Source organism: Hypanus sabinus, chromosome 15, assembly GCF_030144855.1.
Source record: "Hypanus sabinus isolate sHypSab1 chromosome 15, sHypSab1.hap1, whole genome shotgun sequence".
Classification (NCBI taxonomy): Eukaryota; Metazoa; Chordata; class Chondrichthyes; order Myliobatiformes; family Dasyatidae; genus Hypanus; species Hypanus sabinus.
This window is the reverse complement of record NC_082720.1, coordinates 92,175,256-92,195,858: the sequence shown is the minus strand read 5'-3', so window position 1 is coordinate 92,195,858 and position 20,603 is coordinate 92,175,256. Positions and strand designations below refer to the sequence as shown.

The 20,603-nt window shown below is 43.9% G+C and overlaps 1 protein-coding gene across 1 annotated transcript in view; it reads left to right on the top strand.

Moving 5' to 3' along the window:
• LOC132405211 (15-hydroxyprostaglandin dehydrogenase [NAD(+)]-like) overlaps positions 1 to 20,603 on the top strand; it is a 70,654-nt gene that overhangs the window by 23,991 nt on the left and 26,060 nt on the right. The window contains exons 3-4 of the mRNA XM_059989902.1: positions 8,203 to 8,309; positions 12,421 to 12,517. Of these exons, the coding sequence (XP_059845885.1) occupies positions 8,203 to 8,309; positions 12,421 to 12,517 (204 nt within the window). The remainder of the gene's footprint in view (positions 1 to 8,202; positions 8,310 to 12,420; positions 12,518 to 20,603) is intronic.

Sequence of the window (20,603 nt, the reverse complement as noted above, 5' to 3'; positions counted from 1 at the left end):
GCTGCTGTGACTAGATGTCTGGCACTGAGTCTGGTGTGGCTCAGAAGAGCAAAGAGGTGAATAGGACTGCACTGTTGATAGGAGATTCCTTAGTCAGAGGAACAAAGATGCGGTTCTGATGCTTCCCTGGTGCCAGGATCAGGGATGTCTCAGATCAGGCCCAAGGCTTTCTGAAGGGTGAAAGTGAGCAGCCAGAAATCTTGGTGCATATTGGCATCAATGACACAGGTAGACAAGGTGAGGAGGTCCTGAAGAGAGATTTTAGGAAGCTGCAGATGTGGTCTAGAAGATTGATGAGGGAAGAGTGGTTACCATTCTTTGCCATAGGCAGCTGTGGAGGCCAGACGACTGGGTGTATTCAAGGCAGAGGTAGATAGGTTCTCGATTAGTCAGGGCATTAAAGATAACAGGGAGAATGGGGTTGAGAGGTAAAATGGATAAGCCATGATGAAATGGTGGAGCAGTTTCGATGGGCCAAATTGCCTAATTCTGCTTCTATCTCTTGTGGTCTTAAGGACATAGTCTACTTGAGTACAAGGTCAAGTACTTGACTACACTATGGCAGCTTGGTCCAGAAGGTTAATTCACATGAGATCAAAGGTGAGGATGGGAGGAGCCAAGGGGTGATGATATGCTGCTTTTCATATTTGAGGCCCATAAGAGTGGTGTACCCCAGGGATTGGCGCTGGTTCCATTGTGAAGGTTGAGAGAGTGCAGGATTGACTAATGAGGATGCTATCAGGTCTAGAGGGCCTGAGGTATAGGGAGAGGATGACTACAAGATAAGAAGAGAGAGATTTAAAAGAGACTGGAGAGGTAACTTCTTTACACAGAGGGCAGTAGGTGCCTGGAAAGAGCTGCCAGAGGGAGTGGTCAAATCAGGCACAATTATAGCATTTAAAAGCTATTTGGAACTATACATACATGGAGAGGATGAGCTTGCATCCTCCTTAATCTCTCCTGCACCCTCTCGATCTTCACATTGGACCCAGCACTGATCCTTGTGGCACACCACTGGGTTTTGGGCCCTGAATATGAAAAGCAGCCCTTCATCATGCCATGACTCCCACTCTCACCCTGGATCTCACGTGAATTAACCTTCTGGACCAAGCTGTCATGGGGGACCTTGTAGACAAGTAGACAATGCCTATAAGACCATAAGAGATAGGAGTAGAATTAAGCCATTTGGCCCATCAAATCTGCTCCGCCACTTCATCATGGCTGATCTATGGCTGACCTGCAGCTGGGTCTAGCAGGAAGGATGCTGTGATTAACATGGATTAGTTGGGCTGTATGATCCTATGACATGCTGTATGACTCTACAACTCTATGGTTGAAGTTGAGATGAGTACAGTAAATACAAGGCAAATGGAAAAGTGTGTATGGAACTGGAGGAGATAGCAGAGGTACTTAATGAATACTTTGTTTCAGTATTCACTACAGAAAAGGATCTTGGCAATTGTAGGGATGGCATACAGTGGACTGAAAAGGTTGTGCATGTAGATATTAAGAAAGAGGATGTGCTGGAGCTTTGAAAAGCATCAAGTTGGATAAGTCACCGGGACGGGACAAGATGTACCCCAGGCTACTGTGGGAGGCAAGGGAGGAGATTGCTGAGTCTCTGGCAATGATCTTTGCGTCATCAATCGGAGGGGTTCTGGAGGATTGGTAGGTTGTGGATGTTGTTCCATTATTCAAGACAGGGAGTAGAGATACCCCAGGAAATTATAGACCAGTGAGTTTTACTTCAGTGGTTGATAAGTTGTTGGAGAAGATCCAGAGAGGCGGGATTTATGAACATTTGGAGAGGCATAATATGATTAGGAATAGTCAGCATGGCTTTGTGAAAGGCCAGAAGGAGCCCGATTGAATTTTTTGAGGATGTGACTAAACACATTGATGAAGGTAGAGCAGTAGATGTAGTGCATATGGATTTCAGTGAGGCATTTGACAAGGTACTCCGTGCAAGGTTTATTGAGAAAGTAAGGAGGCATGGGATCCAAGGGGATATTGCATTGTGGATCCAAAACTGGCATACACACAGAAGGTAAAGAGTGGTTGAAGATGGGTTCTATTCTGCATGGAAGTCAGTCACCAGTGGTGTGCCTCAGGGATCTGTTCTCCGACCCCTACTCTTCATGGTTTTTATAAATGACCTGGATGAGGAAGTGGAGGGATGGGTTAGTAAATTTGCTGATGACACAAAGGTTGGGGTGTTGTGGATAGTGTGGAGGGCTGTGAGAAGTTACAGTGGGACATTGGTAGGATGCAAAACTGAGCTGAGAAGTGGCTGATGGAGTTCAACCCAAATAAGTGTGAGATGGTTCATTTTGGTAGGTCAAGTATGATGACAGAATATCATATTAATGGTAAGACTCTTGGCAGTGTAGAGGATCAGAGGGATCTTGGGGTCCAAGTCCATAGGACACTCAATGCTGCTGCACAGGCTGACTGTGTGGTTAAGAAGGCATACGGTGTATTGGCCATTAATCATGGGATTGAGATTAGGAGCCGAGAGGTAATATTGCAGCTATATAGGACCCTGGTCAGACCCCACTCAGAGTACTGTGCTCAGTTCTGGTCGCCTCACTACAGGAAGGATGTGGAAACTATAGAACGGGTGCAGAGGAGATTCACAAGGATGTTGCCTGGATTGGGGAGCATGCCTTATGAGAAAAGGTTGAGTGAACTTTGCCTTTTCTCCTTGGAGCGACAGAGGATGAGAGGTGACCTGATAGAGGTGTATAAGATGATGAGAGGCATTGATCATATGGATAGTCAGAGGCTTTTTCCCAGGGCTGAAATGGCTAGTATGAGAGGGCACAATTTTAAGGTGCATGGTAGTAGGTACAGAGGAGATGTCAGGGGAAAGTCTTTTGACACAGAGAGTGGTGAGTGCGTAGAATGGGCTGCCAGCAATGGTAGTGGAGGCAGATATAATAGGGTCTTTTAAGAGACTCCTGGACAGGTATGTGGAGGTCAGAAAAACATGTTCAGCACAGCTTTGTGGGCCAAAGGGCCTGTATTATGCTGTAGGTTTTCTATGTTCCTATGTTCATAAGGCCTTTAGAAACATTAATATTCAGGAGGATCTTGGGGTGCAAGTTCATATCTCCCTGAAAGTGTCAACACAAATAAATAGGGTGGTATATGGCATACCTGTGTTCATTGTTGGGGTGTTGAATATAATTGTTGGGAAATCATGTTGGTTGCATCTGTATAAAACACTGGTTGGGTCACATCTAGAGTGTTGTGTGGAGTTCTGGTCACTGTATTAGAAAATATGTGGAGGCTTTGGAGAGTGTGCAGAAGGTGCTTATCAAAATGTTGCCTTAGATTAGAGTAGTAGCTGTTACGTACTCCGTAACTGGGTGTCTTACCAGCAAAGATAGAAGTGTCCTTTGGAGTCTGGTGATACTATTTTTAAAATAGTGTTTATTAGTAAAATATACAAATCAATATCAACAATGCAAATATACAGATAATACACATTAACAATACTAAACCTAAAAGTGTGGGTATAATAATAATAATAAATAATAAACAAGCTCTATCGTTGTCTAGGGGATAATGAATTATCATGGGAAAGTATAAAGTTCACTTCAGTTCATGTAGGCTGAGGTAGCTGTTGGTTCTTTTGTTGTAACCATTGGGGGGAGGGAGGGAGAGAGAGAGTGAGCAAACAGTGACAGCCAGTCAAACCTTCCTTCACGTTCTTGATCCGTCGATGTGTTGTTGTGGCCATTCAGGTATGACCCCTCTGTCCTTTAGCTAGACCGTTCTTCTGTGGTGGACTCGTCACCCGGGCAAGGGTGGACACACACACAAGTCTCCACCGGCCTCGCTATAAACACTGTGAGTTAAAATTGACCGATCCTTCGTTCGGTCTCCAATGCCCCCACACCTTCTCGTGGGTTCCAACACTTAAACAGTGCTCACTAGTGTGTCTCTTGGTGCGGTCTGAGGGGTGTCTCTCCAGACCTCACTTTTATCCCTACTCACGGGGTCTCAGGTGTCAATCAGTTTTGAATGGCTTAGCCCATCAAACCAGCCCACTCCGGCTGTCCACTGAGGAATTTTAATGAACAGAATAGTACCAAGTAAACAGCCCTCTCCAAAAGATATAACAGTAAATCAATGGCTCCTCTCCTCCCTCTTATCAGCAGCAGATGTTCCAACTTGTTTTCCTCTTGATCTCTCTTTCTCTCTCATGAGCAGCGTGGTAACAGTAACAGTTTGTGATTCCCCCAGTGGGGGGACATATGGGCAACTCTGTACCCTTCTGCCCATCAGAGTTGTTCATCCTTCATAACATAGCTAAAAGGAAAGGCTAAACTAACTTGGGTAGATTTCCCTGGAGTGGTGGAGGCTGAAGGGAGATCTGATAGAAGCATCTTAAATAATGAGAGGTAACATAGAATATAGAATAGTACAGCACAGTACAGGCCCTTCGGCCCACAATGTTGTGCCAACCCTTAAACCCTGCCTCCCATATATCCCCCCCCCACCTTAAATTCCTGCATATACCTGTCTAGTAGTCTCTTAAATTTTACTAATATATCTGCCTCTACCACAAACTCAGGCAGTGCATTCCATGCACCAACCACTCTCTGGATAAAAAGCCTTCCTCTAACTATTCCCCTTGAACTTCCCTCCCCTTACCTCAAAGCCATGTCCTCTTGTACTGAGCAGTGGTGCCCTTGGGAAGAGGGACTGGCTGTCCACTCTGTCTATTCATTTTAATATCTTGTACACCTCTATCATGTCTCCTCTCATCCTCCTTCTCTACAAAGAGTAAAGCCCTAGCTCCCTTAATCTCTGATCATAATCCATATTCTCTAAACCAGGCAGTATCCTGGTAAATCTCCTCTGTACCCTTTCCAATGCTTCCACATCCTTCCTATAGTGAGGCAACCAGAACTGGACACAATACTCCAAGTGTGGCCTAACTAGAGTTTTATACAGCTGCATCATTACATCGCGACTCTTAAACTCTATCCCTCGACTTATGAAAGCTAACACCCTATAAGCTTTCTTAACTACCCTATCTACCTGTGAGGCAACTTTCAGGGACCTGTGGACATGTACCCCCAGATCCCTCTGCTCCTCCTCACTACTAAGTATCCTGCCATTTACTTTGTACTCTGCCTTGGAGTTTGTCCTTCCAAAGTGTACCACATCACACTTCTCTGGGTTGAACTCCATCTGCCGCTTCTCAGCCCACTTCTGCATCCTATCAATGTCTCTCTGCAGTCTTCGACAATCCTCTACACTATCTATAATACCACCAACCTTTGTGATGTCTGCAAACTTGCCAACCCAGCCTCCCACCCTCACATCCAAGTCGTTAATAAAAATCACAAAACGCAGGGGTCACAGAACTGATCCTTGTGGGACACCACTCGTCACAACCCTCCAATCTGAATGTACTCACTCCACCACAACCCTCTGCTTTCTGCAGGCAAGCCAATTCTGAATCCACCTGGCCAAACCTCCCTGGATCCCATGCCTTCTGACCTTCTGAATAAGCCTACTGTGTGGAACCTTGTCAAATGCCTTACTAAAATCCATGTAGATCACATCCACTGCACTACCCTCATCTATATGCCTGGTCACCTCCTCAAAGAACTCTATCAGGCTTGTTAGACATGATCTGCTCTTCACAAAGCCATGCTGATTGACCCTGATCAGACTATGATTCTCTGAATGCTCATAGATCCTATCTATATCCATCTTGGACAATGTCTCCCATCCACTCCATAATGTACAGGTTAGGCACAGGAGTACATTCAGCCAGAGACTCATTCCACCGAGATGTAACACTGAGCGTCATAGGAAGTCATTCCTGCCTGTGGCCATCAAACTTTACAACTCCTCCCTCAGAGTGTCAGACACCCTGAGCCAATAAGCTGGTCCTGGACTTATTTCCACTTGACATGATTAACTTATTATTATTTAATTATTTATGGTTTTATGTTGCTATATTTCTACACTATTCTTGGTTGGTGCAACTGTAACGAAACCCAATTTCCCTCGGGATCAATAAAGTACGTCTGTCTGTTTGTCTGTCTGAGCGTCCTGTTTCTGTCCATAGAATCTCCTGTCTGTTCCATTGACTGTTGAGACCCTTATCACTGCCACTCCCCTCTTCTCCCTGATCAGACCATGATTCTCTAAATGCCCATAGATCCTATCTCAAAGAATTTTTTCCAACAGCTTTCCCACCACAGACGTAAGGCTCACTGGTCTATAATTACCCAGCCTATCCCTACTACCTTTTTTTGAACAAGGGGACATTATTCGCCTCCCTCCAATCCACCAGTAACATTCCCGTGGACAATGAGGGCATAAAGATCCTAGCCAGAGGCTCAGCAAACTCTTCCCTCACCTCGTAGAGAAGCCTGGGGAATATTCCGTCAGGCCCCGGGGTCTTATCCATCCTAATGTACAAACGTATTTTAACAACACCAACTCCTCCTCTCCCTTACTATCAACATGCTCCAGAACTTCAACCTCACTCATATTGTCCTCACCATCATCAAGTTCCCTCTCATTGGTGAATACCGAAGAGAAGTATTCACTAAGGACCTCGCTCACTTCCACAGCCTCCAGGCACATCTTCCCACCTTTATCTCTAATCAGTTCTTCCTTCACTCCTGTCATCCTTTTGTTCTTCACATAATTGAAGAATGTCTTGGGGTTTTCCTTTATCCTCCTCGCCAAAGCCTTCTCATGCCCCCTTCTTGCTCTCCTCAGCCCCTTCTTAAGCTCCTTTCTTGTTACCCTATATTCCTCAATAGCTCCATCTGATCCTCGCTTCCTAATGTATGCTTCCTTTGTCCACCTGACTAGATTTTTCACCTCACTTGTCACTCATGGTTCCTTCACCCTACCATTCTTTATCTTCCTCACCGGGACAAATTTATCCCTAACATCCTGCAAGAGATCCTTAAACATCGACCACATGTCCATAGTACATTTCCCTGCAAAACGTCATCCCAATTCACACCCGCAACTTCTAACCTTATAGCCTCATAATTTGCCCTTCCCCAATTAAAAATTTTCCTGTCCTCTCTGATTCTATTCTTTTCCATGATAATGCTAAAGGTCAGGGAGCGGTGATTATTGTCCCCCAGATGCTCACCCACTGACAGATCTGTGACTTGACCCAGTTCGTTACCTAATACTAGATCTAGTATGGCATTCCCCCAGTCGGTCTGTCAACATACTATGACGGGAATCTGTCCTGGACACACTTAACAAACTCGGCCCCATCTAAACCCTTGGAACTAATCAGGTGCCAATCAATGTTAGGGAAGTTAAAGTCACCCATGATAACAACCCTGTTATTTTTGCACCTTTCCAAAATCTGTCTCCCAATCTGACCCTCTGTATCTCTGCTGCTATCAGGTGGCCTATAGAATACCCCCAGTAGAGTAACTGCTCCCTTCCTGTTCCTGACTTCCACCCATACTGACTCAACAGAGGATCCTGCTACATTACCCACCCTTTCTCTAGCTGTAATAGTATCCTTGACCAGAAATGCCACCTCTCCTCCCCTTTTCCCCTCCCCTCTCTAACCCTTTTAAAACACGGAAATCCAGGAATATTGAGAATCCATTCCTGCCCTGGTGCCAGCCAAGTCCCTGTAGGGGCCACTACATCATAATTCCACGTATGTATCTAAGCTCTCAGTTCATCACCTTTGATGCTTCCTTGCATTGAAGCACTTTAGCCCTTCTACCTTACTACCTTTACGTCCTTTATTCTGCTTCTCTTTCCTCAAAGCCTCTCTATATGTTAGATCTGGCTTTACTGCATGCACCATACTTGCAGTTTTCAAATGACCTTTATCCTCCTCCACCTCACTATCTGCTCTAACACTGTGTAAAGAGAGTACTCATCAGAATATTTCCCCAGGGTTGATATACCAAATACCAGAGGGGATGGGTTTAAGGTGAGAGGGGGCCTGTAACGTGCTGCTAAGGGATGTGGTAGTAGGAGATACAAACACAATATTTATGAGGTACTTAGACTGGCACATGTCAGGCAGAGGGTGGGGAGATACAGACTACATTAAGACTGATTAGTTCCAATTGACATCATAGTCAGCACAAACACAGGAGTCTTCGAACAGTGAGTTCATTTCGGTTCCTGAGACACTATGACTTTAGAAATCATTTATTTCTTGATCTGTTGTAGAAACTTTTATTAAAACTTTGGAAGCATTTCAGAAGTTGGACATTGTTTGTAACAATGCTGGCATCCTAGATGAAGAGAAATGGGAAAACTGTATCAACATTAACCTGGTAAGTACATAGCTGATCTATCAGATTGCATTTATACTTCCTGTCCCATCCCCAATGTCCTTACAGCTATCTGCTTTAATGTGAAGTTGCTTATCCACCATTACATGGCTCTCCAAACATGGAAACTTTCTGACTATGGATATGTCAAATGGAGATAAGTGAAGAGGACATAGAGGGAAGAGTTTTTTTTAGTAGTTAGAATCATAGGACTTAGGAGCAGGCCCTTTGATCCTTCTTATCCATGCCATCTACCAAGTACTAAAAGTTTTTCAGTTACATAAACAATAAAAAGGTGAGAGTTGATATTGGGCTACTGGAAAATGATGCTGGTGAGGTAGTAATGGGGTACAAAGAAATGGCTGATGAAATTACTGAGTGCTTTGCACCTGTCTTCATTGTGGAAAACACTAGTAGTGTGTCAAAGGTTCGTGAGTGTCATTGAAATTATAAAGAGAAAAGTACAAGGCAAATGGAAAGGTCTTAAGGTAGATTAGACACCTGGACCAGATGGACTACATCCCAGAATCCTGAGAAAGGTTACCGAAGAGATAACGGATGCATTAGTCATGATATTTGAAGCATCACTTAATTCTGGCATGGTTCCAGACAACTGGAAATTGCAATTGTAATGCTACTCTTTAAGAAGGGAGGAAGACAAAAGAGAGAAGTTTATTGGCCAGTTAGCCTTACCTCAGTGGGTGGGAAAGTGATGGAGTCGATTATTAAGGATGAGGTTTCAGGGTACTTGGAGACTAATGATAAAATAAGTCAAAGTCGGCATGGTTTCTGTGAATGAAAATATTGTCTGACAAATCTGTTAGAGTTCTTTGAGGAAGTAGCAAGCAGGGCGGGCAAAGGAGAGGCAGTAAATGTCACTTACTTGGATTTTCAGGAGGCATTTGATAAGATGCCACACATGAGGCTGCTTAACAAAATAAAATCCTATGATGTTACAGGAAATATACTGGCATGGATAGGAGTGTGTGGCAGCAGGATGCCATGAGTGGGAATAAAGGGGGCCTTTTCTGGTTGGCTGTCGGTGACTAGTGATGTTCCTCAGGGTTCAGTATTGGGACCACTGCTTTTCATATTGTTTGTCAATGATTCAAATAGTGGAATTGTTGGCTTTGTGGGAAAGTCTGTGGATGATACGAAGATAGGTGGCGGGGTAGCTAGTGTTGAAGAAGCAATGTGATTGCAGCATGACAAACAAGTTGGAAGAATGGGCAAAAAAGTTGCAGATGGAATGCACTGTTGAGAAATGTATAATAATACACTTTGGTAAAAGGAACAATAGTGTGGACTATTATCTAATAGGGAGAAAATTCAAATATCAGAGGTGCAAAAGGACTTAGGAGTTCTCATGCAAGACTCAGAACGTTAATTCACACAAAATGCCGGAGTAACTCAGCAGGACAGGCAGGATCTGTGGAAAGAAGTACAGTTGACGTTTCAGACGAAAACTGGAGAAAAAAGCTGAGGAGTAGATTTGAAAGGTGGGGGCAGGGAAAGGGAAAGAGAAACCTGGAGTGGGGAGGATGAAGTAAAGAGCAGGGAAGTTGATTGGTGAAAGAGACAGAAGACTATGGAAGAAAGAAAAAGGGATGAGGAGCACCAAAAGGGTGGGCAAGGATATAAGGTGAGGGAGGGATTGGGGGGGGGGATGGGAAGTAGTGAAGGTGGGAGGCATTACCAGAAGTTTGAGAACTTGTTCTTCTTGCCATCAGATTGGAAGCTTCCCAAACGGAATATAAAATGTTTTTCCTCCAACTGAAGTGTGGCCTCATTATGACAGTGGAGGAGGCCATGGATGGACATATTAGAAAGGGAGGTGGAATTAAAATGTATAGCCACTGGGAGATCCTGCTTGTTCTGGCAGATGGAGTGTAGATGCTCAGTGAAGTGGTCTCCCAATCTATGTCGAGTCTTACTGATATGCAGAAGGCCACACCGGGAGCACCAAACACAATAAATGACTCTAACAAACTCAAAAGTGAAATGTCGCCTCACCTGGAAGAACTGTTTAAGGCCCTGAATAGTAGTGAGGGAGGAGGTGTAGGGGCATGTGTAGCACTTGTTCTGCTTGCAAGGGTAAGTGCCAAGAGGGAAATCAGTGGGGAGGGACAAATGGACAAGTGAGACACATAGGGAGTGATCCCTGTGGAAAGCAGAAAGTGGGGTAGAGGGAAAGACATACTTGGTGGTGGGATCTCATTGGAGGTGGCGAAAGTCTTGGAGAATTATATGCGGGACATGGAGGCTGGTGGTGTGGTAGGTGAGGACAAGAAGAACCCTATCCCTTGAAGGGTGATGGGAGGATTCTAATTCCACTTCTCATTCCCATTCCGATATATCCATCTATGGCCACTGTCATGACGAGGTCACACTTAGGTTGGAGGAACAATACCTTATATTCCATTTGGGTAGCCTCCAACTTGATGGCATGAGCATCAATTTTGTCAAACCTCCGTTAATATCTCCCAACCCCACCCCCCTTCACTATTTCCCATCCCTTATCCTTCCCTCACCTTATCTTCTTGCCTACCTATCACCTACCTCTGGTTCTCCTACCCTGCTCCCTTTTTTCTTTCTTCCATGTCCTTTTGTCTCTTTCACCAATCTACTTCACAGATCTTTACTTCATCCCTCCCCCTCCAGGTTTCACCAATCACCTGGTGTTTCTCTCTCCCCTCCCCCCCCCCCCCACCAACCTTTCCATTTACTCCTCAACTTTTTTTCTCCAGTCCTGCTGAAGGGTTTTGGCCTGAAAGGTCGAATGAACTTTTTTCCATAGATGCTGCCTGGCCTGCTGAGTTCCTCCAGCATTTTGTGTGTGTTGCTCAGATTTCCAGCATCTGCAGATTTTCTCTTGTTTCAGAAGGTTAATTCACAGGTTGAGTCTGTGATAAAGAAGGCAAATGCAATGGTGGTATTTATTTCAAGGGGAATAGAATATAAAAACAAAGAGATAATGCTGAGGCTTTATAAGACACCAGTCAGGCCACACTTGGAGTATTGTCAACAGTTTTAGACCCCTTATCTCAGGAAGGATGTGTTGGCATTGGAGAGGGTCCAGAGGAGGTTCACAAGAATGATTCCAGGAATCAAGGGGTTAACATACGAGGGGAATTTGGCAGCTTTGGGCCTGTACTCACTGGAATTTAGAAGAATGTGTGGGGATCTTATTGAAACCTACCAAATGTTGAAAGGACCAGATAAGGGGGATGTGGAGAGGATGTTTCCTCTGGTGGGGGTATCCAGAACTAGAGGGCACAGCCTCAAAATTCAGGGCAACCTTTTAGAGCAGAAGTAAGGAGGAAATTTCTTAGCCAAAGAGTGGTGAATCTGTGGAATGCTCTGCCACAGACTGTGGTGGAGCCCAAATCCAAGGTATGTGCAAAGCAGAAGTTGATAAATTCCCAATTGGTTGGAGCAACAAGGGATATGGTGAGAAGGCAGGTGTATGTGGTTTAATGGGATCCTGGATCAGCCACGATGAGATAATGGAGTGGACTTGATGGGCTGAATGGCACAATTCTGCTCCTATGTCTTACTAGTACTTGGTCGGTAGTCTTCTGTACCTCAGTGATTCAAGTTCTCATCCAACTTTTTCAATGTTGTGTAAGTATCTGCATCTAGCAGCCCCTTGGAGAGTGAGTTCCAAATTCTAACTACACTCTGGCTGAAAAAGATTCTTGCTTAGTCTCCTTTGTGGCAAAACAAAATAAACCAAGCCCATCAACTCCCTCCCTCCTACTGAACTTTGTATCCCAGGCAACATCCTGGTGAAGCTCCTTTGCATCCCTTCCAGTGCAATTACGTTTCTTGCAGTGTTTGTGACTATTCCAGATGTGGCCTAACTAAAATTATAGAATAATTTCTCTGCTCTTTGACTTTCTGCTCCAACTGCCTTCCTCGTCACCTTATTTACATATTCTGCCCCCCCCCCGAGGATGCTGGGATCTGCACATCAAGCTCTTCAGTTCCTCAATACTCCTGAGGATCCAACCACTAATTGTGTATACACTATCTCAATTAGCCTGTAATTATTATAAATATCGCCAGCATTTTCTGGCCTTATGCCACACTAATTTCTGTGCTTATATGTCAGGTTGGCCTGATCAGAGCAAGTCAGCTGGCTCTGCAGCACATGGGCATGGAAAATGGAGGTTCAGGAGGAGTGATCATTAATGTGGCCTCTTTAGCAGGTAAATGTAGCAAGATTGGTTTATCAGTGCATGTTGTTATAAACTCTTCTCCATGTGGTTAGTGGGTTAGAAACACTAAACTTAACAATGCATGGAGCAACACTTCATATTCCATCTGGGTAGCCTCTAACCTGATGATGTCAACACTGATTTCTCTGACTTTTGTTCATTTCTTACCCGTCTCCCTCTCTATTTTTCCATTCCCCATTCTGGTTCCCCTCTTACCCTTTCTCTTCTCTTCACCTGCCCAGCACCTCCCTCTGGTTGCATCTTTGTTCTCTTTCCTCCAAGATCCATTGTCCTCTCCCATCAGATTCCTTCTTCTTCAACTCTCTTCCACCTGCCACTTCCCAGCTTCTTATTTCACCCACCCTTCCACATTTACCCACCCCTCACCTGATCTCACCTATCACCTGCCATCTTGTACACTACCTCTTCCCCCAGCTTCTTACTTTAGCTTCTGTCCCCTTCCTTTCCAGTCCTGATGAAGGGTCTGAGTTGTTGACTGTTTATTCCCTTCCATAGATGCTCTCTGACCTGCTGAATTTCTCCAGCATTTTATGTGTGTTGCTCAAAATGATTAACATCTGCAGAATCTCTTGTGTTTACTTAATGGAATAAGTTGTATTTCTCAAATAACGGCAAATGGAGTGCACACTTCCACTTGAGGTCTTCCCCTGCAAGGTCTGCTCTGGCTTTGCTTGGCTGTGCAATATGTTATTGATAACTGCAGTGGGTGAGAACAGAGTATTTGTGGCATTGGAACCAGAGGAATGCACAGTGCCCGTGTTGATGTCAGGCATCACTGCCCACTTATCAATGCCTAGTTATGACCATTGCTAGCTCTGGTACCAAGTGCTGCTCCTACTACTGCATAGAGACAGAGCCTAAAGAACAAGGCTCCAGCAATCAAGAGGTGTTCACGGGAGGCTGAAGAACAATTACAGGATTGTTCTGAGTCAGTGGACTGAGCCGTGTTCAATAACTCATTTGAGGACCTGAATGACAACATCAGGATCATTGCAGACCTTATTAAAGCAGCCGTAGATAAGTATGTCCCCACAAATAATGAGAGGCATTGATCGTGTGAATAACCAGAGGCTTTTTCCCAGGGCTGAAATGAGAGGACACAGTTTCAAGGTGCTTGGAAGTAGGTACAGAAGGGATGTCAGGGGTAAATTTTTTACACAGAGAATGATGAGTGAGTGGAATGGGCTGCTGACAGTGGTGGTGGAAGTGGAAACAATAGGGTCTTTGAAGAGACTCCTGGACAGGTACACAGAGTTTAGAAAAATAGAGGGCTATGGGTAACCCTAGGTAATTTCTAAAGTAAGTACATGTTCGGCACAGCATTGTGGGCCAAAGGGCCTGTATAGTGCTGTAGGTTTTCTATGTTTCTAAAATCAATCAGGGTTTTCCCCAATCAGAAGCCCTGGATGAACATTGAAATCTGGCACCTGCTGAGAGATAGGTCATAAGACCATAAGATATAGGACCAGAAGTAGGCCATTCGGCCTATTGAGTCTACTCTGCCATTCAATCATGGACTGGTCCAATTCTTCGTCATTCCCCACTTCCCTGCCTTCTCCCCATACCCTTTGACGCCCTGCCTAATCAAGAATCTATCTATCTCTGCCTTAAATACACCCAAAGACTTGGCCTCCACAGCCACTCATGGCAACAAATTCCACAGATATATGACACTCTGACTACAGTAATTTCTCCGCGTCTTAGTTCTAAGAGACATCCTTCCATCCTGAAGTCATGTCCTCTTATCCTAGAATCCCCTACCATGGGAAGTAACTTTGCCATATCTAATCTGTTTAGGCCTTTTAACATTCAGAAATAAGGAGGCCAAAACTGCACAGAAAACTCCAAGTGTGGTCTCATGAGTGCTTTACAAAGCCTCAACATCACATCCCTGCTCTTATATTCTATACCTTTAGAAACTAATGCCAACATTGCATTTGCCTTCTTCATCACCAACTCAACCTGGAGGTTAACCTTTAGGGTATCATGCACAAGGACTTCCAAGTCCCTTTCCATATCTGCATTTTGAATTCTCTCCCAATCTAAATAATAGTCTGCCCAATTATTTCTTCCACCATACACTTTGCAACATTGTATTTCATTTGCCACTTCTTTGCCCATTCCCCTAAACTATCTAAGTCTCTCTGTTTCCTCGACACCACCTGCTCCTTCAGCTATCTTTGTATCATCGGCAAATTTAGCCACAAATCCATTAATACTGTAGTCTAAATCACCGACATGATGTACCTCATGAAAAGCAGCGGTCCCAACACCGACCCCTGTGGAACTCCACTGGTAACCGGCAGCCAGCCAGAATAGGATCCCTTTATTCCCACTCTCTGTTTTCTGCCAACCAGCCAATGCTCCACCCATGCTAGTAATTTCCCTGTAATTCCATGGGCCCTTATCTTGCTAAGCAGCTTCATGTGTGGCATTTTGTCAAAGGCCTGAAAATCCAAGTATACCATGTTTACTGCATCTCCTTTGTCTACCCTGCTTGTAACTTCTTCAAAGAATTGCAATAGGTTTGTCAGTCAGGATTTTCCTTCCAGGAAACCATGCTGGTTTTGGCCTATCTTGTCATGTGCCTCCAGGTACTCCATAATCTTATCCCTAACAATCGATTCCAATAACTTCCCAACCACTGATGTCAGGCTAACAGGTCTATAGTTTCCTTTCTGCTGTCTCCCACCTTTCTTAAATAGCGGAGTAACATTACAATTTTCCAGTCATCTGGTACAATGCCAGAATCTGTCAATTCTTGAAAGATCACTGTTAATGCTGCTACAATCCTCTCTATCTGCTTCCTTCAGAACCCGAGGGTGCATTCCATCAGATCCAGGAGATTTATCCGTACCCAGAGCATTAAGCTTCCTGAGCACCTTCTCAGTCGTAATTTTCACTGTACAGACTTCACTTCCCTGACACTCTTGAATGTCCGGTATACTGCAGACGTCTTCCACTGTGGAGACTGATGCAAAATACGCATTCAGTTCCTCTGCCATCTTTGCATCTCTCATTACAATATCTCCAGCGTCATTTTCTATTGGTCCTATATTTACCCTCAACTCTCTTTTACCCTTTATATACTTAGAAAAAGCTTTTAGTATCTTCTTTTATATTAGTCGCCAGCTTCCTCTCATAATTCATCTTTTCCTTCTGAATGACCTTCTTGGTTTCCTTCTGCAAGTTTTTAAAAGCTCCCCAACCCTCTATCCCACTAGCTCTGGCTTCCTTGTATGCCCTCTCTTTTGAACCATAGAACCATAGAACACTACAGCATAGAAAACAGGTCATTCCGCCCTTCTAGTCTGTGCTGAAACTTTATTCCGCTAGTTCCATTGACCTGCACCCAGTCCATAACCCTCCAGACCTCCCCCATCCATGTACCTATCCAATTTATTCTTAAAACTTAAGAGTGAGCCCGCATTTACCACATCAGATGGCAGCTATTTCCACACTCCCACCACTCTCTGAGTGAAGAAGTTCCCCCTAATGTTCCCCCTAAACCTTTCCCCTTTCATGCTAAAGCCATATCCTCTTGTATTTATCTCTCCTAATTTAAGTGAAAAGAGTCTACTCACATTTGCTCTGTCTATACCCCTCATAATTTTGTAAACCTCTATCAAATCCCCCTTCATTCTTCTATGCTCCAAGGAATAAAGTCCTAACCTGTTCAATCTTTCCCTGTAACTCAACTCCTGAAGACCCGGCAACATCCTAGTAAATCTTCTCTGCACTCTTTCAATCTTACTGAAATCCTTCCTATAGGTAGGTGACCAGAACTGTACACAATACCCCAAACTAGGCTTTACTTTTATTTTGGCTCTGACTTCACTTGTCAGCCACGGTAGTGTCCTTCTTCCCTTTGAAAATTTGAAGATCAGAGGCATTCAAGTCTGGAGGTCAAGAATGCTACAAGAGATGCAGGTTATGATCTCTGGAAAACCATCTCTTGGGCAAAGTGGAGATTCCGACGTGACTGGAATCAACAAAAGATGCTGGACAGTTGTGGCAGGGTTTGAATGCCATAGTCTCCTTCAAAGCTAAATTTTGCAATATAGGGGATAATAGAGCTTCACTTCCAGGTGTACGGTACCCACCTGCTTCAAGCAGGCTTCAATCGTACCAGTGCCCAAGAAGAGCATGGTAACCTGTCTAAACGACTATCGCCAGTGGCACTTACATCTGCAGTGATGAAGTGTTTTGAGAAGCTGGTGCTGAAGTATATCATCTTCTATCTGAATGGTGGCTTGGATCTCCAATTCACTCATGAAGCAAAAAGTCTACAGCAGATGCTACCTTGTTGGCTCTTCACACAACCCTGGAACATCTGGACAACAAAGGTGCATATATCAGGATGCTCTTTATCGATTACTGCTCAACATTTAACACCACAAACCCCTCAAAACTAATCAGTAAACCCCAAAACCTGGGTCTCAATACCCTCTTGTGCAATTGTATTTCCTCACTTGTAGACCTAGTCAGTCCGGATTGGCAAAAATATCCCCTCCACAATCTCCATCAGCATAGGAGCACCACAGGGATGAGTACTTATCCCCTGCTCTACCCACTTCACTTATGACTATGTGGCTAAGTATGGCTCCAACACCACACACAAGTTTGCTGACCATAAGATCGTAAGACTTAGGAGCAGAATTAGGCCATTCAGCCCATCGTGTCTGCTCTGTCATTCCATCATGGTTGATCCTGGATCCCACTCAACCCCATACACCTGCCTTCTCACCATATACTTTGATGTCCTGACTGATCAGGAAATGATTAACTTCTCCCTTAAATATATCCACAGACTTGGCCTTCACTGCAGCCTATTGCAGAGTATTCCATGCATGTACTAATCTCTGACTAAAAACAATCTCCCTTACCTTTATTTTAGATTGTCATCCCTCAGTTTTGAAGCTGTGCTTTCTAGTTCTGGATACCCTCACCACAGGAAATAAACATTCCACATCCACTCTATCTAGCCCTTTCACCATTTGGTTTCAATGAGATTCTCCTGCATTCTTCTAGATTCCAGTGAGTATAGGCCCAAAGCTGCCAAACACACCTCATAATGTTAACACTTTCATTCCTGGAATCATCCTCATGAACCTCATCTGGACTCGCTCCAATGCCAACACATCCTTTCTGAGATATTGGGCCCAAGCTATTGACAATACTCCAAATACATCCTGACTAGTGTCTTATAAAGGCTCAGCACTATCCCCTTGCTTTTATATTCTATTCCCCTTGAAATAAATGCCAGCTTTACATTTGTTTTCTTTACCAAAGACTCAACCTGTAAATTAACCTTCTGGGAGTCTAGTACGGGGACTCTGAAGTCTCTCTGCACCTCTGATGTTTGAATCTTCTTACAATTAAGATTGTATTTGGCACTATTGTTCCTTTTACCAAAATGTATTATCATACATTTCCCAACACTGTATTTCATCTGATACTTTTTTACCCATTTTTCCAATTTGTCTAAGTCCTGCTACAATCACTTTGCTTCTCAGCACTACCTACCCCTCTACCTATCTTCATATCATCTGCAAACTTAACCACAAAGCCATCAATTCCATTATCCAAATCACTGACAAACAATGTGAAAAGCAGCTGTCCCAATACTGACCCCTGAGGAACACCACTCGTCACTGGCAGCCAACCAGAAAAGGCCCCCTTTATTCCCACTCACTGCCTGCTGCCTGTCCCATCTGCTATCCCTGCCAGTATTTTTCATGTAATGCCATAGGATCTTATCTTGTTAAGCAGCCTCATGTGTGGCACCTTATCAAACACCTTCTGAAAATCCAAGTAAATGATGTCCACTGTCCCTCCTTTGTCCACCCTGCTTGTTACTTACTTGAAGAACTCTTAACAGATTTGTCAGGCAAGATTTCCCTTTACAGAAACCATGCTGATTATCATTAGTCTTCAAGTCCCCTGAAACCTCATCCTTAATGATAGACTTCAACCATTTTCCCAACCACTGAAGTTAGGCTTACTGGCCTATAATTTCCTTTTGTTTTCCTTCCTCCCATCTTAAAGAGTGGAGCGACATTTGCAATTTCCATTCCTCTGGGATCATGCCAGGATCAAGTGATTCTTGAAAGATCATAACCAATGCACCTATTATCTCTTCAGCAACCTCTCTCAAAATTCTGGGATGTAGTCCATCTGGCCCAGGTGACTTATCTACCTTAAAACCTTTGAGCCTGCCTCGCACATTTTTCCTTTGTCATAGCAATGGCAATCACAAGATCACAAGAGAAAGGAGCAGAAGTAGGCCATTCGGCCCATCAAGTCTGCTCTGCCACTCCACCATAAGCTAAACTATTCTCCCATCTAGTTCCAATTTCCAGCCTTTTCCCATATCCCTTGATACCCTGACTAATTAGATACCTATCAATCTCCTCCTTAAACATCCTCAGTGATTGGGCCTCCACAGCTGAATGTGGCAACGAATTCCATAAATCCACGACCCTCTGGCTAAAAAAAAATTTCCTTATCTCTGTTTTAAATGGGTACCCTCTAATTCTAAGACTGTGACCACTTGTCCTGGACTCACCCACCAAGGGAAACAGACTTTCCACATTTACTCTGTCCAACCCTTTCAACATTCGAAATGTTTCTATGAGATCCCCTCTCATTCTTCTATACTCTAATGAATACAATCCAAGAGCTGACAAACGCTCCTCATATGTTAGTCCCTGCATTCCAGTGAATCTTCTCTGAACTCTCTCCAGTATCAGCACATCCTTTCTAAGATAGGGGGCCCAAAACTGCACACAATATTCCAAATGGGGTCTCACCAGTGCCCCATAGAGCCTCATCAACACCTCCTTACTCTTATACACTATTCCTCTTGAATAGTGTTCCACTCACTCCTGCTTCCTGGCACTCACCGACCTCTGGCACTCTGCTGGTGTCTTCTACAGTGAAGACAGATGCAAAGTACCCATTAAGTTCATCTGTCATTTCTTTGTCCCCCATTACCTCACCAGCAACACACACAAAACGCTGGTGGAATGCAGCAGGCCAGGCAGCATCTATAGAAAGAAGCACAGTTGACATTTCAGGCCAAGACCCCTTGTCAGGACTAACTGAAAGAAAGTCTAATAAGTAGTAAACTTCACTAGATAAGCCATCTCCAGAGATGGAGACAGAAAGTTCAAGAAAGGGGAGGGAGGTGTCGGAAACTACTCCACCAGCATCATTTTCCTGAGGTCCACTATCAACTCTCACCTCCCTTTTACTAATTATATATTTAAAAAACTCTTTGGTATCCTTTATATTATTGGTTCGTTTGCCTGCGTATTTCATCTTTTCCCTTCTTATAGCTTTTTAAATTGCCTTTTGTTGGATCTTAAAAGCTTCCCAATTACGCAACTCCTCACTTACTTTTGTTACATTATATGCCCTTTCCTTGGCTTTTATGCAGTCTTAACTTCCCTTGTCAGCTACGGTTGCCTACCCCTGTCATTTGTGAACAATTTCTTCTGTGGGACATAACTATCCTGCGCCTTGTGAACTATTCCCAGAAACTTCAGCCATCTTTGCTCTGTCAACATCCCTGCCAATATCTTCATCCAATCCACCTGGGCAAGCTCCTCACTATTTCTTCTGTAATTCCTTTTATTCTGTTGTGACTTGTGCTTCTCCTTCTCAAAGTGCATGATGAATTCAATCATATTATGATCACTGTCTTCTAAGGGTTCCATTATGTTAAGCTTCCTAATAAGATCTGGGTTATTACACAACAGCCAATCTAACATAGCCTTTCTCCAAGTAGGCTCAGAATCAGAATCGGGTTTTTTAACTTAGCAGCTGCAGTTCAATACAATACATAACATAGAAGAAAAATAAATAAATAAATTGCAGTTTGCGTGTATTGAATATATTAAAATCATGCAAGAAACAAATAATATATATTAAAAAATGGAGGTAGGGTTCAATGTCCATTTAGGAATTGGATGGCAGAGGGGAAGAAGCTGTTCCTGAATCACTGAGTGTGCGCCTTCAGGCTTCTGTACCTCCTACCTGATGGCAACAGTGA